The following is an 18,306-nucleotide window of genomic DNA, read 5'->3' as shown; positions in this document are numbered from 1 at the left end:
CATACAAGAAAATCAGAACAAGACAAAGTTTGATGGTTGGCGTGAAACGGGTCGTTTATTGCAAAAGGGAACTTGAACCAACGTGAAGTTTAGCTGTGGGTCTAAGCAGCACAGCTCACATCAAGGTGAGCTTTTTACAGATGATGTAAGAGTACGTGCTTTGGTTTGATACAAAACAGACAGGAACACAAACAGGAAGAGAGTCACACAACACCTGACACAATCTGATCTGAGCTTCGTGCTGAGCTCAGCTCAGAAATGCCCTTCATTTGGTGAGTTTGGATATCTGCAGCCGATTTTCAACATTTCCTGCATGTAACCAGTAAAACAAAGGATTGTTTTGAAGTAACTTTGAGTTTAGCTGGTAATTAGCCCTTAATAAGTTCAAATCTTAATCTGTATAAAACTGTCAGACAAATTCAAGAACACTCAACAAAATAAGAGGAAAGAATTGTCCATAGGCCACAAAGACTAAAAAATGTACAAAATGATCTTAAATTGATCTAAACTTTGTCCAAATTAAAGATGTCTAATGTTCTTTGGCAATAAAGTCATTTTAATGCATCACTTAACCCCTTAACACCTGAATTTATTCCCAGCAATGAAAAAAGATATTCATGTATGTTTTTGCTTTTAAGTAAATTCTACGTTTAGGTTATTTCATTGCTAATTTGGTTTGTCGCATATTTGAGACAACAGGCATCAAGGGGTTAACAATTAATTGATGTTTTTTCAGTTGAAGGACATTTATATTCTAATCAATGGTGACTTTTTTTTAACTATGACTAAAAATCTACACCTAGAACTGTGTGAACTTCTGACACTTCCTAAGATGCTAAAGATTTACCGTGCAAAGTTTGTAGAAATTCATCAGCTAAACATAGGAATATCTGAATAATCCTTCTTAGTAGTCTGGGGAAATATAAAAAGTTGGCCATTCTGCACACTTAACAGCCGCCATCTGCATTCATGACCATGCCAATGATTGTTTTTTTTTTAATTCTTCTTAAAAGAGCGCCGCGGAAAAAGTAACAAACACCTGTTTGAGCTGGAATTTATTGAAGACAGGACACAACTGGAAGATATACGGAATTCTGCATCCAAAATGAAAGTTTTTTCGCTGATTATCAGTGGGTAAGGGGATAAATTGAGTTTTTTGTTAGTCTAGGGGCGGAGCTTCCAGCACAGACTCTTCCTGGAGGGAGCTGCTGGAATTGATCTTACGCACGTTTCCACCCGCTCGTTTTCGTGGGTATGGGAGGGGCTGCTGCAGACAGTGCAAGTTTTTAGAGGATTACTCTTAAATGCATGTACTGATCAAAATTCCGCTTTGAGGTTCTTTATAGTGAGGGATGAACAGTAAAATGCATACAAAACCTCAAAACGTAGAATTTTCATGGTAAGATTGAGCTACTCCTCAATGAACAACCCAAATACGTGCCTCACCAGTACGGGCCAACACCCGTGTGACTAAGGTTTTTAGTGTTTTAGAAAACAGAGATAACGAGTTGCACCAATCCCACAAATACATAAAAACTTGATTTTCTCTCAAATAATCTCACATTTCATAAATAGAATCTGTAATTCCTCAGGAAACGTCTTCAAGTGCTGCCAGGAACTTTGGGAGAGTCTTCAGTCACAATTGGTCCCCCGAGTTAAACTCCTCCCACCAGTCCGGTGCGATGCTTTGCTCCTGAGCGAAGGCCGCCAGCTCCTTCAGGAACTCGGCGAACAGCACGATGGCGAACACTCGGCTCTTGGCTTGCGGGGGGATGCTGGGGCAGGGGGGTAGGATGCTGAGGGGGGGCAGAGGCAGGGCGTTTCTCAGGGAACCGTTGGGAAGAGATGGATCCAGGGCGATGAAACCGCCCTGAGACTCGAGGCACTCTGAGGGACACGGGAGGAAGAAGATCAGGAGGTATACATTAGACAGGAAGTCAGCGTCATTCTTTCTTCTTCTTCTGGAATAAGGTGTAATGCTACAGGATGATTGCCACCTAGTGGCCAAAGTGAAACGCCCTCCAGGATAGGCAGAACAATAGTTGGAGCTTCTATTTTTGAGAATCCATGTAAGGCTGTATGGTATTAATAATCTGATTATTATTTCACTAATAAAGTGAACTGTATCAGATTAATCTGAATATCGTCAAAACATATAAATATATATAGATCATTAATGTATTTCTAAAAAAACTGAATTGAGTGAAATGAATTGATCCAGCTTTGAAGAATAAAATCGGTTCTGGAAATTATTGGCAACGCCCAGTCCTATTGAGAACTAGAGTGAGTGAGTGTGACATCACCCATAAGAAAATTACTCGCTTCCGGTTCCAACCAAAACAATTCAATTCAGTCATTGGAACCAGAAGTTGTCAAAAAACGGGATTGGTTTGAATCGAGTCAAGGTTTCTATGGCAACCACTCTAACAAATCAGGAGAGAGCTTGTTGGAAGGCCTCACCCCCATCACTGGAAAGCAGGCTACATGAAATCTGTCAGTCAAATGTTTTGAAGATTTAACTTGAGACTTCCTACTTTTGTTGAGGTATCTGATTGGTCCGTTTATAACTTGAATAAGATCTTTGTTTTCTTGATTGTTCTTGATTGTTGCCATAAACTGTAGAGAACTTTCTGAACATTATTCTGGATAAGTTGATAAAAACTGTCCCTTTCAGAAGATAAACTTATTGGAATCAGAAATCTGATGAAGCCATTTTTATTCGTCTTGCAGTTTGTCCTAATCTGCTCCTGTGTGGTTTCCGTCTGTTTTGCGTTTTTATGCCTCCAAACCTCTAAATTTGCAGTCTTGGTCTTTAGCCAGCAAGAACCTCCAGGCCTGAGTGACCAGGGCGGGGTAGTCCGGTCTGTCCTCCACATAGCGCTCGATCTGAGCGTGCACTGACACCAGCACCTACCATAGACACGTGCACGTTACTGCACAGGTATTGATGGTTTACCGGAGGCGGGAGGAACTACACGTTACCTGGTAAAGCGTACGCACGCTGGGCTGACTGTGGGGCTCTGTGCTGAGCAGGAAGGACCTGAGAAGAGGTTGAGGGTACGACACCAGCTGGGCCAGGATGCCCGTCAGCAGCAGGTTGACCGCGATGGAGTTTTCCAGAAGGTTCTCCAATCGGGACAAGAGGACGCTGATGAAAGGACCTGAAGTATCGTGAGAGAAAGATGATTTTCTATGGGCTCAATACAAAAGAAACGTCTCAATTTCTTAAACAGTTTGTCTGACATCTACCACTAAAACCAATGTCTTTGTTTATTGGGTCTAATAGTAATAAGGCTGCGGTGTGGTCAGTGAATGAGTATTAAGTTACCACAGTTTATTTACGATTTCATAACAGGGAAATAAATATCTCACATTCAGTCAAGCACATTTGGTGTTTTTATGTGTGTTTCTTTTTTTGGTCTAAGCTTTATTTATAGGGTTAAGAACAGGAAATGTAAAAGTTTCTCCACTTGTTAATGCTCATTTGTTTGTAACCATCCCAATTTAAATAAGAATAAAATACAATGTAGAACACCCTCTTCATATAGTTTGCCTAACTGGAGCAAGGAATGTCCCGATCAGGCTCACAGTGTGGCCCCAATTTGATCTGGTCATTTTAAATTTGAGTATGTGCCAATACAAAGTCTCCCCACCCCCAAAAGAAATATTTTTTTTCTAAGAAAACATTTTTTTACACATTTTCTAAAGAAAAACTAAAAAAATTCCAGATAATATTTTTCAGTGGTTACTTTTTGTTTTCTTTATGTAGTTTTGGTTAGGCAGCCCTTAGCAGGGAGCTGCTGACTCAGACGGTCTCCCTGACCTATTTTATGTTTGGTCAAGGTTCCAATTTCCTTTGGTTTGTCTTTTGGTCTTTTCCAGGATTTCCTTTATTTAATACACTGTGTTCATTTTATTCTTATTGGTGTCCAGTTTTTGTTATTTGCCGCTTTTGTAATTTTTCCTCCTAGACCCCAACCAGTTTTGCCCATAGGGGACGTAACAATACCTGAATACATACCCGTACACGGAACTCCGTGTCTCCTGCTACCATCGGCAGAGCTGCTCCTCTCCTCTTCCTTCTCCTCTTCCTCCTCCATGGTTTCTCCTTCCTCTTCCGCTTCATCCCACAGGAAGTCGGTGCTGAACTCTTCCTCCTCCTGAAGTTTTTGCCTCAGCGCCTGGATCCGCCTCTGGAAGGTTTCGTTGTGGTCAGTGATCTCGTCACAGTCAGGCTCCACCCCCAAAGAGTGCATGAGCTCACAGTATTGGGACAGGAAGCTGTTGTTTTTAGTGGCTTTGTTGCCGGGCAGAATTTGTAAAAGGTGCGGGTGTTGGGGCTCACAGTGTCCGTTTGGCAAAGAGTTGGTGTCCAAGCAGAGATTGGACTGCATGTTGTGGTTTAGCCCCGTCTGCTGGGTCGTGTTCTCACTGTTCTGCTTTTGTCTTTCTTCGTCAGGATCACCACTTTTACCGATGATGTGATTCTTTACATGAAAGCTGTTTGTAAAGGCAAGGGGCTCCACTTGCTCAAGTATCGTCTCCAGTTCGTCATTTAATTCCTCGTTCCTCGTCGTTATCTCATAATCTTCGCTCTTCCTCCTCTCATCTCTCCCTTCATCCTCGCTCCTTCTTCGCGTCGACATGATGCTGTTGACTGTCTCCATCACCGTCCTTCCTGTTGTCGCTAACCCCGTCGATATCGTTGACCCAACATGCAGTCCTTTATAGCCGCTTCCAGGAGGTTTCTGATTGGCCGCCTTCATTCGCTCCAAAATGGCTGACTTTGCGTCCTTCTTGGCAACGAGGTCGTAGACCTGAACGTCGTCCTGAAACTCCGCCTCCTCCACGTACGAGCCGTGCACCAGTTTGGTCGCCGTGCGTTGCATCTCCTGGATGTGTCGTGGCAGCACCTGTGGAGGCGCAGGGGAAATCCCGCCGGACTCCACGGATTCACTTCTGTTGGGTAAGCTCAGGGATGGCGACAAACACATTTCTTCACCTACAAATAGGTCATCCCACTCCAGCTCCAAGGCGGAGCTGGCTCGTCCCGCCCGGTTAGAGGCGGTTTCCAAAGAGGACGGAGTTGGAGAGGGAGCGGATGGTGGAGAGGTGATCACCAAAGAGCAGATGGAGTCGCTCTTGATTCGCTGGATGAGCTCCTCCTCCTCCTCTATGTCATCTCCCGGTGTGTCGGATCGGTACTCTTGAGGTGGCGGGTCGGTGCCGTCGTATGGAGCCGACCAGAACTGACAAGCTCTGGAGACAAAAACAGGAAAGACCGACACTGAAAATGGTTCAACCAAGGGGCCGCACCTTCATTTCCTTTCTATGGTCAGTTTTAAAACTTAAGTGCCGTCATATGGTTTGTCACACAGTCAAGTCAATAACTCGTTACAGTCTTGTTTATTTGTACAATTTGCTTATTTTGAGAAAATAAGACTATGAGGATGTCTATCCATCCATCTTCAGAGATACCAGTGAACCTGTGAAGCATGTTTTTGGACTGTGGGAGAGGAAACTGGAGGATCCGGAGAAAACGTACGGAGAGAACAGGAAAACTTCCCACAAGAGGGCTAACCCATGAAATCAAAGTCCTTCTGATGAACTTTTTCCTCAAGGAGCAGCAGTTTGACCACTAATCAGAAGAAGCAGACGTATTACTCTCACCTCTGAGCGTTAGAGATGGTGTGGCGAGCGTCCCACAGATAATGGAGGTAGTTGACGTCCATCAAGAAGTCGGAGGCGCGGCAGTAACCCACGCTGTCGGACACCGACAGATCTGAGGGCGAGAGTTCGAGTGAGCGTTTCTCAGGCTTCTGGGGTGTGCTCTGCTGGTACCGACCTGCTCCTTTGGGCCAGTGGATGTGCTCAGTGGTGCTGTGGAGGTGAACCGGGCACCAGGAGGGCATGAGGAGCAGGAAGGAGGCGGCGCTGGAGGAGCAGCAGTCCCTCTGCTTCAGGCGGCGGCGCTGCCTCCTGCTCAGGTGGCTGCAGGGGATCAGATACCTACATGGACAGCAGAACATGGAGCTCAATGCTGCCCCCTGCTGGTGGAACGGTTAAAAACCTGCCGGGCTGACCTGAACACCAGTTGCAGCATCACGTCTTCACAGAAGAGACCAATCAGAGTCCTGAACAGAGCCAGCGACACCGTACCCAGCTGCCAACGCCACACAGGAGTCAGGGGGCGGGGCACTGAGGGCGGGGTCACGCCAAAATGTGCTGGACGTACCTGGAAGGGAGTGTTGACCCTGCTGACCAGCGTGTCCAGGATGTAAACGTTGTCGTGCGTGTGCAGCAGAATGAAGGACAGGAAGGTCTGCAGGAGGGCGGGCTCAGAGATGGAGCGCAGGAAGAGATCCAGGTACGCCGTGGTGGTCATCACCTCCTCCACCGTCAGCTGAACACACAAACACATGACTTACTCCAGTGAATTTATGACCTAATATAAGTCGGAAAACCCTCAAGAATAGAATAGAATAGAATAGAGATACAAGCAACAAATTAAAGTTGTGTCAATGTGCTTTAGGAATCCTAAGAATAAAAAACAATAATTAAAGAAAAAAAGAGCAATACAAAACCAGTATAAATATATACGGTGTGTTTATATATACAGTACTGTATTAATAAATGTTATGAGTTTCAAAATGCTTTAAACATGCATGTTTTATCAATGCCATTTTAATCTAATTTCATCAGATTCAGTCCTGCAGTGACGTTTTTTGACCTCCAGGTGGTGCTGTAGACCCGCCTCCCAGCATCCACCTGTTACACCTGAACTTTCTACAGCAACAAAGTTAGAATGAACCTCTGATGGGTCAAATTTTAGAGCAAAAAATGTTTGTTTTTATCTCAAGAATGCAGGCGACAAAGGCTTCAAAATTCTGTTGGTAATTTTATCCTAAATGGTACGACAAGAAAAACTTTGTGTTTCTCTGTGAATACAGGAGAGTCAAAACAAAGAAACTCTTGAAAGAAAGTTAAAAATATATATAAAAAATACAATAAAAGTTGAGGCATTTTACTTAAATGTTTCTGAAAGAAAACAAAAACCAAACAACAAAAAAAGATTCAAAACAAGGCTTTAGTAAATAAAGCACAAAATGTTTTATTTCTTTACCAGTTGTATATTTTCTTAAGGACATTATTATGTTTTTATAAAAATCAAATCAATTATTTACGCTCTAAACTTTAATTCAGTTTTTGTTTCTCACCTCAAAGATGCCAAACCTTCAAAATAAAATTTATTTTAGCCTTTTTCTTAGAAACTTCAGACAATTGTTAATTCAGAGATATCTACATCCCAGAATTCTTTGCAAACAAACCGTGATTTTCACCAGCTGGTACAAACTGAGACTCACATCATGAACAGTGAGGGTCAGGCTGAGCAAAGACTGGACAAAATGTTCCAAACTTTTTCATTTTCATGGCGTTTTTATCAGCTGTGGTACCTTATGCAGAGCAGGAGCGAGCACAGGAACCAGGAACCCGTTGTAGATGTAACCCAGCAGCTGGGACCGGATGGAGGGATGAGCCACCTGGTTCAGAATCACACAGAGATGGGCTCATACACGGAGCTTCACAGGGAATTGATGGGCTGGTGTGCTGCAGGTTACCTTGGTAACAGCACTGCAGAAGTCCAGTGAGTGCAGGAAGTGGACCAGAGCCGGAACCTGTCAAAGTTCTGATGAGTCATAGCTTAAATACGCACTCATTTCTTATTTGGAGAAAAGTATTACATTTTTCAAAATTTTTTTTAATTTAAAAAAAGCTAAAATACTTAAAATAATATTTTCCCTGACCCATTACCCCTACAGCTTTTGTAGCTCGTTTGGTCCTGACTAAATGTCAGTGTCACCATGGTTACCTGGTGCCAGTCAGCAGGGTCCAGGCAGTGCCAGTCTTCACTGTAGACCTGCAGCCTGGTTGGGAGAGACGAGTACAGACCGGACAGACCTGTGGCCAGCACCTGTTCACACACACAAAAACCCACATTTCACAGTTCATGTTTTTCCTTAAAGCGACGGCATTTTGATTTTCAGCCTAATTTCATGAAACCTCCATTAAGACTATAGTCACATATCCCAAAATGCCATGGTGCACAGCAGAATTTGTAATCAGGAGGCTGAAGTTGTATTTTTTTATAAGGAGGTTTAAAAATAAGTTAAAATTAAACGGTGAACAGACAATTTTTTGACATCAGTCAGTGCCCACCCGGGTACATTTGGAGGTGGCGCTGTGGCAGTCCAATGGCAGTCCAGTGGCAGTCCATTACCAGTCCATTACCAGTCCAGTAGCAGTCCAATTACAATCCAGTAGCAGTCCAGTGGCAGTCCATTACCAGTCCATTACCAGTCCATTACCAGTCCAGTAGTATTCCAATGGCAGTCCAGTAGCAGTCCAATGACAATCCAATGACAATCCAGTAGCAGTCTAGTGGCAGTCCAGTGACAATCAAGTGGCAGTTCATTACCAGTCCAGTAGCAGTCCAGTGGCAGTCCAGTAGCAGTCCAGTGGAAGTCCAGTAGCAGTCCAGTGGAAGTCCAGTAGTAGTTCAGTGGCAGTCTAATGGCAGTCCAGTAGCAGTCCAGTGGCAGTCTGGTGGCAGGAAGGCAGCAGCGTGATAATTAACCGATAGGAGAGTTTCCAAGGATCCCAAAATCAACCGATGTCCAATCCATTTCACACTGCCACCCTCCAGCCACCCACCTACCCCCGTGCTGCCATCCCACTGCCACTGTTTCAATTGTTAGAAATTGTGAGGTAGCAGCGTGGACACTCAAACAGGGTTGTTGACATGGGTCACAGACCCAGTGATAACCGGACGACAATCTGGCGATCCCAACCATTGTGGGTCCAAAGCAAAGATGCTTCACAAAACTCATGATGTTGATAGAACCACAGAGACTCCAGGACCTGCGTGTTGACGAATATCAGTTGATGCCGAGAAGAATACAAAGAGGAAGGAACGTTGTGCTTACCTGGGAGGCATGTCGTATAAAAATGTATAAAAATGTCTAAATTGACAAGATTATAATGTGTGCTCAAAATCAGAGTTGTAAATGACCAGTGGTGCAGAATTGCCCAATGTTTATATATACTAGGACTACCGGGTGGTTGGCAACCAGAGGCACTTGAGCTGCTACCCTCTGTCTACACTCATGACCACGTCAATGATTCTTCAAAAGATCGGGCTGCAGCAGCTAACCTTAAAGGTTCTGTTGTTGCCTCCCCGTCATATGGTGGCAGTTGTATCTGTGACCGTACCATATACGTGTTAAATAGCTTCAAGATCCAGAGTTTCTCTATTTTGGTTTCACATTGCACTCTTGACAAAGGACAAAGCCACCTGAGAACACCCTGTAATCCCTACAGCTGTCAGCTTTTGACCAGGATCCTTTGGAAACTTTCTGTTGTCATTTTGATTTAAAAAGTGTTGTTGTTTAACAATTAACGGTTTCATCCAACCACTAACCATTTGTTGAAAAATTATTGCGTTATCATTCATATTCTCTGAAAAATAGCCAAGAATTCAGGATTTCCTCCAGAGTCTGTAAACTTGTGAACACATCTATACTTTTTTTTTAATCGGTGATCGATACTTATAGTCCTCCACTGCTACCCAAGATTCCGAGGGGCCGGGAGACTTTATTTCTCAAGTCAATCACTGTCCACTATAAACAGTAGAGATTCACTCCCCCGAGTTGTCTGTAGTCTCTCTTCCACTGCACTACTTAAACAACCAATAATATAACTTCTGAAGACTCTGAGTTGTACTGGTAGTCACTGTAGTACTATACCTAAAACATATCTTAGTTTGGCCTCATACAAGTATGATAACTATAGACTCCTTTGAATTTTCTCTGAAGAGTTTGGGTTTAATCTGGTCATTAAACAAGATTCAAGCTGTCAAACGTTTTGTTAAAATCACTTAAAGTTGGTATAAATCTTATTTTTTATGATATCTGTTTTTTTGGGCAGCTTGGTATTGGTTCTTCTCCATTTTGGGGATATTTGGTAGAACTTCAGCAAAAGTCTATTAAAAACATGGACTTTCATTGGACGGATGGACACTAAATCTGACAAGTATAGATTTGTTCAAAGAAAACACAAAAAAAAGGCATGGTCAGGTGTTTGCATCTTACTGGTTTATCTAAAAGCAGATCTGCAGTCCACCTGGTTCTGATCTGGTTCTGGTCTGTCTAGATATAAAGAGGCAAAAACCACAAGGTAGGAAGATTCATCTCTGGATCCTCTTGGGTCCGAACAGCAGCCGGCTCTGACCTGGCGGTCAACAGCTGCAGTCTGGACTCTCATCAGGGGCCGTCCAATCAGAAGCAGCGTTGTTAATCCCTCTGTGAGGACGGGCCAGTCTCACGCTGGTTTATTAATCTGCTCTCCTCTGAAAGATTGAGGTCAGGCTGTGTTCACGGGTTTAGAGCCGACACACACACAGGTGGCACGTGCTGAACGCTCTTTCATCTCCCCCACATGTGTCCTTTCAAAGTGTTAACTAGATGCAAGGGGGGGCGGGGCTTAAACTGCAACAAAGCTGCTTCTTCTTCCAGTTTTAATCCCGTCTTCATGAAATGTTTGATCTGGCTGGTTCTTCTTTTGTTTTGCTCTTGCAGGTTGTGTTGACACCCCCTCATGAGCTCATAACTTTATTACATAACATCCCATAATGAGATTAAGCGGGGGAGGGGAGGAGGAACTGCTTCATTCATCTAAATTGGGGGCTCTTTGATCCCTCCATTGTGGGTTTTTGTCTGAAGACGAATACAAAGTTTTTCATTTTAATCTATTTTTTTTTCTCGATACGGTGCATTAAGTGAAACAAATGAGTCAAACTTTATTCAACTCATTCATAGACAGTACATATCACTCCACCAGGCTACGGTACCCATAATGCATCAAAAATCCATCAAGCGGTGCTTCTTCATAGACTGTATTTGAGGACTGGACCGGGTGAATATGACATCATCCATAGAAAATGGTTTACTTTCAATTCAAACCAAGTGAAGTCAATTCGATCGGCATTTTTTCGCTACATTGTAGCCAAACATTGTCAGTAAACAGTGATTGGTTCAAGGCGGTCTGAGTCATCGTTTCTATGGCAACCCCACTAGCCAATCAGGAGTGAGGACCCCTACACAAAATCTGTCAGACGTTTTGAAAGTTAGATCTGGGAGCCAACAAACTCCACCTACTTTTGTTGAGGCATCTGATTGGTCAATTTGTACTTTGAGTTACATTTTGTTTAAGGTATCTATTCCTACAAATACAATGATTGAATAATAACTGTTTGTTTCTCTATAGGAGTCTAAGGGACTTTGGCTTCTTGTGGGGGTCAGTTGGATCACTCACCGGGCAGAAGTAGGTGTTGTCCGCGATGTGCTGAGCGACTCGTAGCTCTGACGACGACAGCGACATGATGAGCAGCAGAGCCTCTCTGGCCTGATGACCCACCAGACCCTGCCTGGAGCAGAGAGCAGACCTGTGAGCACGATGTTCAAACCCAAACTCGGGCTGTTTAACTTCAGAATTTTGATCAGTTTCTCCCAAAAATTTGTCTCAAATTCTTCAAACATGGACTGATAGACGGTATCGCCAAACTGGATCTTCTCTTGAGGTCAAGGAGGACGCAGACCGTCTCAAAAACATGAGGAACAATCAAGCCTGAGAACTTCCACTTCCTCATGGAGGAAATAAAGGAAACTGGAGCCACAGCAGGTTAACACAAAAAGTAAAAACCACTAGAGGATACAGCGCCTTTTAGTGGTTGTTAGAGGAAACAACTGCCAAAGGACAACTGGTGTTTACTGGGAGAATAACAAATATATGAGCGTATTAATGTCTAAGAAACAAACCCAATAAGTCACCCTGAGTATAAGTCGTACCCCTGGCTAAACTATGAAGAAAACTGAGATTTATACTAATACGGTTTATACTTTTTGGCTGCTACTCTGGAGCGAATTATAGTCCGAAAACTATTTTCCCAAACGGTAACATTGTAAAGTAGAGGATTCCTATCTGTAAATAATTACAATTTGGGAACATGTTTTTTTTCCTGAACCAGAACTCATCGTGTCTTCGTACCGATGTATGTATGGTATCAGCAGAGAGAACAACAGGAAGTTGGCGGCTCCCTGGTCCTCACTGCTGTGGAAGAACAGCTCCAGCACTGACGGGTCTTTGACCAGCGCCGCGCACAGCTGGTTCAGCAGCAGAACAAGCTCCGCCTCCACCACGCCGCCGCTGTCTGCAGGGAGGAGACAGTGTGACTCGTCACAGTAAAATACATCAAACGCTGAGGATGGCAGCTCACCGCCGGCGGCTCCGGCACAGGAGGCGAGCAGCATCATGAGCGGCCGCAGCACGGGTTTGTGGTGCAGCAGCGGCTGCTTGGCCTGCGACAGCAGCATCTGGTACATCCGCAGCTGCTCCAGCTTCATGTCCTCGGTGAACTGCCTCCTCAGACTCCACAGGAACAGCCTCTCCATCACGCCCTCCAGGACCACGAACTCCAGGATGGGACCCATCGCTCCCCCTGGAGCCCACAAAACCACGAGTCAGGAACCGGCGGTCACGCGGCGGCGAAGCCGGCTTTACCTGCTCCCACCTCGGCCCGCCTCCTCCTCCATGAGCAGGAACAGCATGTGCTCCACGTAGTTCTGCACGGCGCTCGCTTCGTCCGCCGGGATGGGGCCGAGACGCAGAGCCGCCGAGCCGCCACCGCTGCCGTGGTGACCGGACAGGAAGCTGAAGGCGCCGGAGCTGCAGCGGCTCGGTTCGTGTTTCTCCAGAATCCTGGCGACCTGAACCAAAAAGAGAAGAAGAAGAAAAATATGAAGAAGAAGAATAAAACAGAACCGAGTGAAACACAACATTTTGGTTTGATTGCACACAAAAACACACATGGATAGAAACACACACACAAACAATCACAATCATGGACACACTCATATACATGTGGACATGAAGAAACAAACACACAAACATGTTCATGCTTGTAAACATGAATACACAAACTCTACACACACATGCACACATTTAAGCACATAGACAAACGCACAATTATATTCAAAAACACATGCATACGTACTATAAACACACAAACATGCACACACTTGTGCACACAAATACATTCACACACACTGAGGTGTGATGTCACCTGGGCCCAGTGGTTCTTGAACACAATCATGCAGGTCTCCGGGTCCACCCCTCTCAAGGTGAGGGACTTCTTCCGGTTGCCCCCGGCAACCACCGAGGCCATCATCCTGAGAGGCTGCTAACGCCGTCTCCTGTGTGAGGCGCCGTCCTCATCGGGGGTGGGGCGGTTGCATGGCTGTCCCGTCGATGTGAAGAACAGCCGTCAGTCTGAAAGACAACGTCCAAAACATCAAAGGTTTGTCTGGAAACTTTCCCATCAGGCCTTTAGGGAAGCAGGAACACCAGAGGAGTTCACCCCGAGGGCGAGTCCGATTCAAGGCTATTTCTGCCCGATTTCCTTCCAGGTCGCTGCAGGTTTTCACTTTTTAATTCGTTCTGGAAATCGGCTTTGCTGCTGCAGGAATGTAATCCGACACCATCAGACGGATTTTTAGCCGAGCAGGAGCGCTCCTCGGATGATTGTTGGCTCGTTCTAGAAAACTTTATTTAAAAACGTCAACATACGATCCAACGAATAAAGTTTTGAAAGTTCAAAAGGAATTTAACAACTGCCGTGTTTTAGTTAGTCGACAAAAACTCACGTTTTTGGAATTTCAAACAGTTTGAAGTTCCAGGGATTCATTAGTGGATTAAGCGGCGCTCGGCAGAGGTTTGCGTGTTTGGAAGCAGGAGGAGGAAATGAGGCCTCGGAGCTGCAAACAGGAAAACATGGAAAGGCTCCATCCTGGGCGTTCCAGGAAATTCCAGGACACTCTTGGAGGTCTGAGGCGTTGCTAAAAATCCTACCTCTGTGATGCTGCTGATGCTGCGGCGGCGCCATGGACACGCGTCCGGCCCCGTCGTGATCCTAAATGAGACAGAGTGAGGTTTGAAAACGATGCTCGATGCAGGCGGCTGGACGCTGCTGCACAGCTGCCTGCAGATCTTCATCAGGAGAGTGTTAGAGACCGCAGACTGATAACAGGATGATGACTTCCTGAGTTAGAGGATGGACTCTCAGACGCTTCAGCTCCGAGGAGGACTGCTGCAGGCTTGACCTCTGACCTTTTCTCTCCAGAGAGTGAAGGTCAAACCTGACGACCTCCAGCAGAGAGAACGCACGCCGCTACATCTGAGACCATCTGGGCCTTTAAGCTGTTTACGTTTGTTCTTTATTATATGTGTGCGTTTTTGACACAAGTGTGTGTTTTCTCCTACATGTGAGCGTTTTTTATGTTCTTTGTTACATTCTGATTGTGTATCTTTTTGATACTGTGTGCGTTTTTGTTACATGTGTGTGTTTTATTGTTATATGTATGTGCTTTGTGTTACATGTGTGTGAGTGTGTGTTTTGTTATGTGTGGATGTTTTCTGTTAAGTGTGTGTCGTCTTTCTCAGAAGTGTGTTTTTGTGTGGAATTGTTGTTACATGTGTATGTTTTGTTACTTATGTGTTAAACACTCACAAATATGTATATATATATTTACTTGTGTTTTGTGTTACCTGTATTTCTGTGTTGTGTTACATGTGTGTCTGTCTGTGTTTGTTCTTTTTTACATATCTGTCTGTCTTTGTTTTGTGTTATTTTTTGTGTTAGTATGTGTATTTTTGTTATATGTGTGTTTTGTGTTACATGTGCCTATGATATTTCTTGCATGTGTGTTTCTGTACCGGTCATGTGTGTGTTTTGTGTTTTGTTACAAGTGTGTTTTGTGTTGCATGTTTGTGTGCATTTTATGTTACATGTGTGTGTTTTGTGTCCTTGTGTTTGTGTTTTGTGCCATGTGCTTGTTTTATGTCACATATGTGTGTGTGTGTGTGTTTTGTGTGATGTGTATTTTGATGTGTATTTTGTATTATGTGTATGACTACTTTGTATTACATTTGTGTGTTTTGTGTTAGATGTGTATTTTTGTGTGACGTGTGTGTTTCATGTCACATATGTGTGTGTGTGTTTTGTGTTAACTGTGTTTGTGTGTGTTTTTAGAGTGACATGTATTTTGTTTTACTTGTGTGAGTGTTTTGTGATGTGTGTGTATTGTGTGATATGTGTGTCTCTATTTAGAGTGACGTGTTTGGGTTTTTTGTTAGATGTGTGTAAGTGTGTAATTTTTGTTATGTTTGTTTATGTATTTTGTGTTATGTGTGTTTGTGTGTCTTTTATGTTATGTGTGTTTGTTTATGTATTTTGCGTTAAGTTTGCTTGTGTATATTTTGTTTGTTGCGTGTTTGTATGTGTATTTTGTGTTAAGTGTTAATTTGTGTGTGTGTATTTAGTGTTAAGTGTGTTTTTGTGTGTATTTTGGGTTACGTTTGTACATGTATTTAGTTTGATGTGTGTTTGTGTGTGTGTTTTGTATTAAGTGTTAATTTGTGCGTTTTTAATGTTAAGTGTGTTTGTTTGTGTGTTGTTTTTGTAAGTATGTTTGTGTATGTATTTTGTGTTCGTGTGTTTCATCCTGAACGACTGCAGATGTTTCTTCATAAACTGAACCTTCTGGTCGTCAGGATTCGGGTCCGTTTGAGCTCAGAAACCTGGAAGACTTCACACCTGAGTGTGAGTCTGTGTGTTTGTTTGTTTGTGTGTCTGCTCAGCGTCTGTTCACAGACAAAAAAAAACAAACGTGTTTGTAAAAGCAGAGGATAATCTGAGACGAGACGGACGTGATGTTTAATCCCAGACCGGCTCTGATGACATCACAGACCCAGATTAAAACAGACACAGATCGACCTGAAGGTTTCTGGCCTGAACGTCTGCTTTGTTTTTATTTAACGGGTTAAAACTCAAATATGGTTAATTCAATTTCTGTCTTTCTATGGTGTTAAAATCTGTAAAATAGACAGAAAAATTAAGGAATAAAAACATAAATTAATGTTGAAATATGAACCCAACAAAATAGGAATCGTCTGCAAAACTTGTGTCAATAAAGTTTGTTTGAATGATAGTATCCAATTTAAGGGTCTTCCTCTTTTTTTAACAGAAATTCTGTCGTCAAATCATCATCAATCACTGGAAGCTGATCAAATCAAAAATTTGACAAAAAAAAGATACTTTTAAGGTTCAGAGGTAAAAATGTATATTTTTAACAATAACGAGGACGTTTTAACACGTTCCCAGAATAAAAGTCAGACTGAAGGTTTGTGGGCCGATTTCAGTCCAACCGGTCCTCTGTCCTCAGAACTTCAGGTCCATGAAGGTCACTGAACACTCCAAAACACAGCCGACCTTTCAAAATAAAGCGCTCCTGATTTGTTCTCATTATAAAATCTTCTGATTTGGATATTATAGCAGAAAAAATATATTAATTATTATTTTACAGTGTAGTTTTAAATTAATTTTAAGCTTTTTTTTCTTTTGATTCATTTGAACTTTTGTCCAAATTTTAAATGTTATTTTTTAGTTCCAGACTAAACTACGTTCTTCCCATGAATGACATATTTTTCATTGTTTTGAAGGGCTGGTCAAGCCTGCAGTGGGATTACAGGTTTCTTACCTCCTCTGTGGCTCCTGCAGGTTCTGATCAAAGTTCTTCGTTTTCTCCCCAAAAGTTCTGGAAAAAAGTTAAATTCCTGGATTCTCTTGGTTCTGGTGGACCTGTGAACCGGGTTCTGGTGTTTCTTCAGAGTGCCGACCCGTCCCCGAGGCTCTGAGCGGCTCAACTGTCAATCAGACTGCCGCCGGCCTGGAGGCCACGCCCACTGAGCCATTAGGCCCCGCCTCTGTCAACACAAGGCCCGCGTGAGAGAGGAAAACAGCTGATCCCTGCAAACAGAGGAGGTGATCTGCCTTTCTCTTTGACAGCTTTGAAAGATTTTTATTTAACAAAACTATTTTTTTTGTAAAAATATCAGTAAATTATTAATAATTCTTCAAAATAAAAGCCTTTTAAACAGAAAATAAATGCAAATGAAGATATAAATGTTTCTTTTATCACAAGAATGAGTTTTATTTAATTCAAGGAGCCTTTAATTTAAATGTATGTTGCTAACAATTAAGTGCAAGAAAAACACTGAAAATAATAAAATTAATTAATTTAAATAACGTTTCTGAGACAATTTCCAATTCGTCCGGATTATTATGTTTTTTTATATAATTCATTTTTATTAACTTTAAAATAAACTAACTTTAAACAAGAATTTTCATTTTTTATGAATATTTATAAACGTTTTGTGGAGTCTGTACATTTCAGTTTAATTTAATTGCAATTTTTCTGGAAATTTTTAAAATGTCTTCACAAACCAGCAGTAGTGACGTCATGCTGTAGAATTGTGATTGATTCATATCAGGAAGTGACTTTTGTTCTTCAGACTGACTGATAACTATCGACTCATTTCCTTTTGGACGCACGTGATTCTTTTGTTTACCTGTAAACCTTCAATCCTCATTATTGACAGGGGTGACCTCTGGTGGCTAAGACGTGTAACTACAATTAATAACTGTGCAAGACTGACATGTGTACTTTAAATACATTTCCAATAAATCTAGACTAAAACTTAAATAATTTATTTGAAAATATTATAAAAAATATGTATAATAATTACAATTTCTAAATTTGCAATTCCATTGCAATGGAATCCATTTGTAAATATCAGTTTTGGACAAAGTTTTCTTTATTTTGTAAAAAAAAAAAAAACTTTGTTTAAAATAAAATAAAAGAATCGGTATTTTTTTTTACTCTAAAACTTTATCTCCTTAAATAAGGTTTTTCCATATGCCCAGTTGTTTTTTTCTTACAGCTGGTTCCCTATAAGTGTGTAAAGTTCTTGTCCTTGGAGCTCCACAAAAGCATTCTTTTTTTACAGGAGACCCGAAAAATTACTTTAGATCTAAAACTTAGCCATTATCTGACTGAAGTTATTCTGGATGCTTTTAAATGTTGGTAAATTAACTCCACGTGTTGCATTAAGGGAACATTTTAATGACTCTTGGAATGATTCCTCCCGAAATATTTTGCAGGTTTGAGCAGCTGCTGAGATGTTTGCTTCGGAGCCCGAGGCAGCTGCAGGTCTGAACCCGTTCAGGTGTATTAACCGAGTTCATTTCCAGAGATTTCCCACAGGAAACAAAGTAACTTCCTCTCTGGAAAGTTTTAAGGGATATTTGTCTTAAAGGACAGAAACGAGTGTTTCAGGAAAGGTAACTTGCACTTC

The 18,306-nt window shown here is 42.5% G+C and overlaps 2 protein-coding genes and 1 long non-coding RNA gene across 3 annotated transcripts in view; 2 read left to right on the top strand and 1 right to left on the bottom strand.

Annotated features, from left to right (window-relative positions):
* LOC112138454 (uromodulin) overlaps positions 1-18,306 on the top strand; it is a 368,601-nt gene that overhangs the window by 115,741 nt on the left and 234,554 nt on the right. The gene's annotated exons all lie outside the window — the stretch shown is intronic.
* Positions 1,302-16,938, bottom strand: LOC112155999 (protein FAM160A1). Its single transcript, XM_036216770.1, has 18 exons — positions 16,650-16,938; positions 13,963-14,023; positions 13,178-13,383; positions 12,626-12,821; positions 12,332-12,553; positions 12,103-12,265; positions 11,371-11,482; positions 7,871-7,972; positions 7,620-7,676; positions 7,455-7,541; positions 6,236-6,403; positions 6,084-6,163; positions 5,846-6,009; positions 5,671-5,782; positions 4,022-5,259; positions 2,983-3,161; positions 2,790-2,910; positions 1,302-1,887 (listed from the first exon to the last, which is right to left on the bottom strand). Exons 3-18 carry the CDS (start codon positions 13,280-13,282, stop codon positions 1,637-1,639), a joined length of 3,357 nt encoding a protein of 1,118 aa, XP_036072663.1. The 5' UTR covers positions 13,283-13,383; positions 13,963-14,023; positions 16,650-16,938; the 3' UTR covers positions 1,302-1,636.
* Positions 2,815-3,377, top strand: LOC112156009. Its single transcript, XR_002920897.1, has 2 exons — positions 2,815-2,941; positions 3,034-3,377. It is a non-coding gene; the product is annotated as an uncharacterized LOC112156009 (long non-coding RNA).

The sequence above is a fragment of the Oryzias melastigma genome, linkage group LG18, assembly GCF_002922805.2.
Source record: "Oryzias melastigma strain HK-1 linkage group LG18, ASM292280v2, whole genome shotgun sequence".
NCBI lineage: Eukaryota > Metazoa > Chordata > Actinopteri > Beloniformes > Adrianichthyidae > Oryzias > Oryzias melastigma.
Note: the sequence above shows the minus strand (reverse complement) of the source record. Positions and strands in the feature narration are given on the sequence as shown.

Coding starts and splice junctions, on each gene's coding strand:
- LOC112155999 (XM_036216770.1), bottom strand. CDS start 13,282: ATGATGGCCTCGGTGGTTGCCGGGGGCAACCGGAAGAAGTCCCTCACC. Junction 12,554..12,625: donor GGAGGAGGAGGCGGGCCGAG/GTGGGAGCAGGT, acceptor TGTGGGCTCCAG/GGGGAGCGATGGGTCCCATC. Junction 1,888..2,789: donor CCAAGACTGCAAATTTAGAG/GTTTGGAGGCAT, acceptor CGTGTCCCTCAG/AGTGCCTCGAGTCTCAGGGC.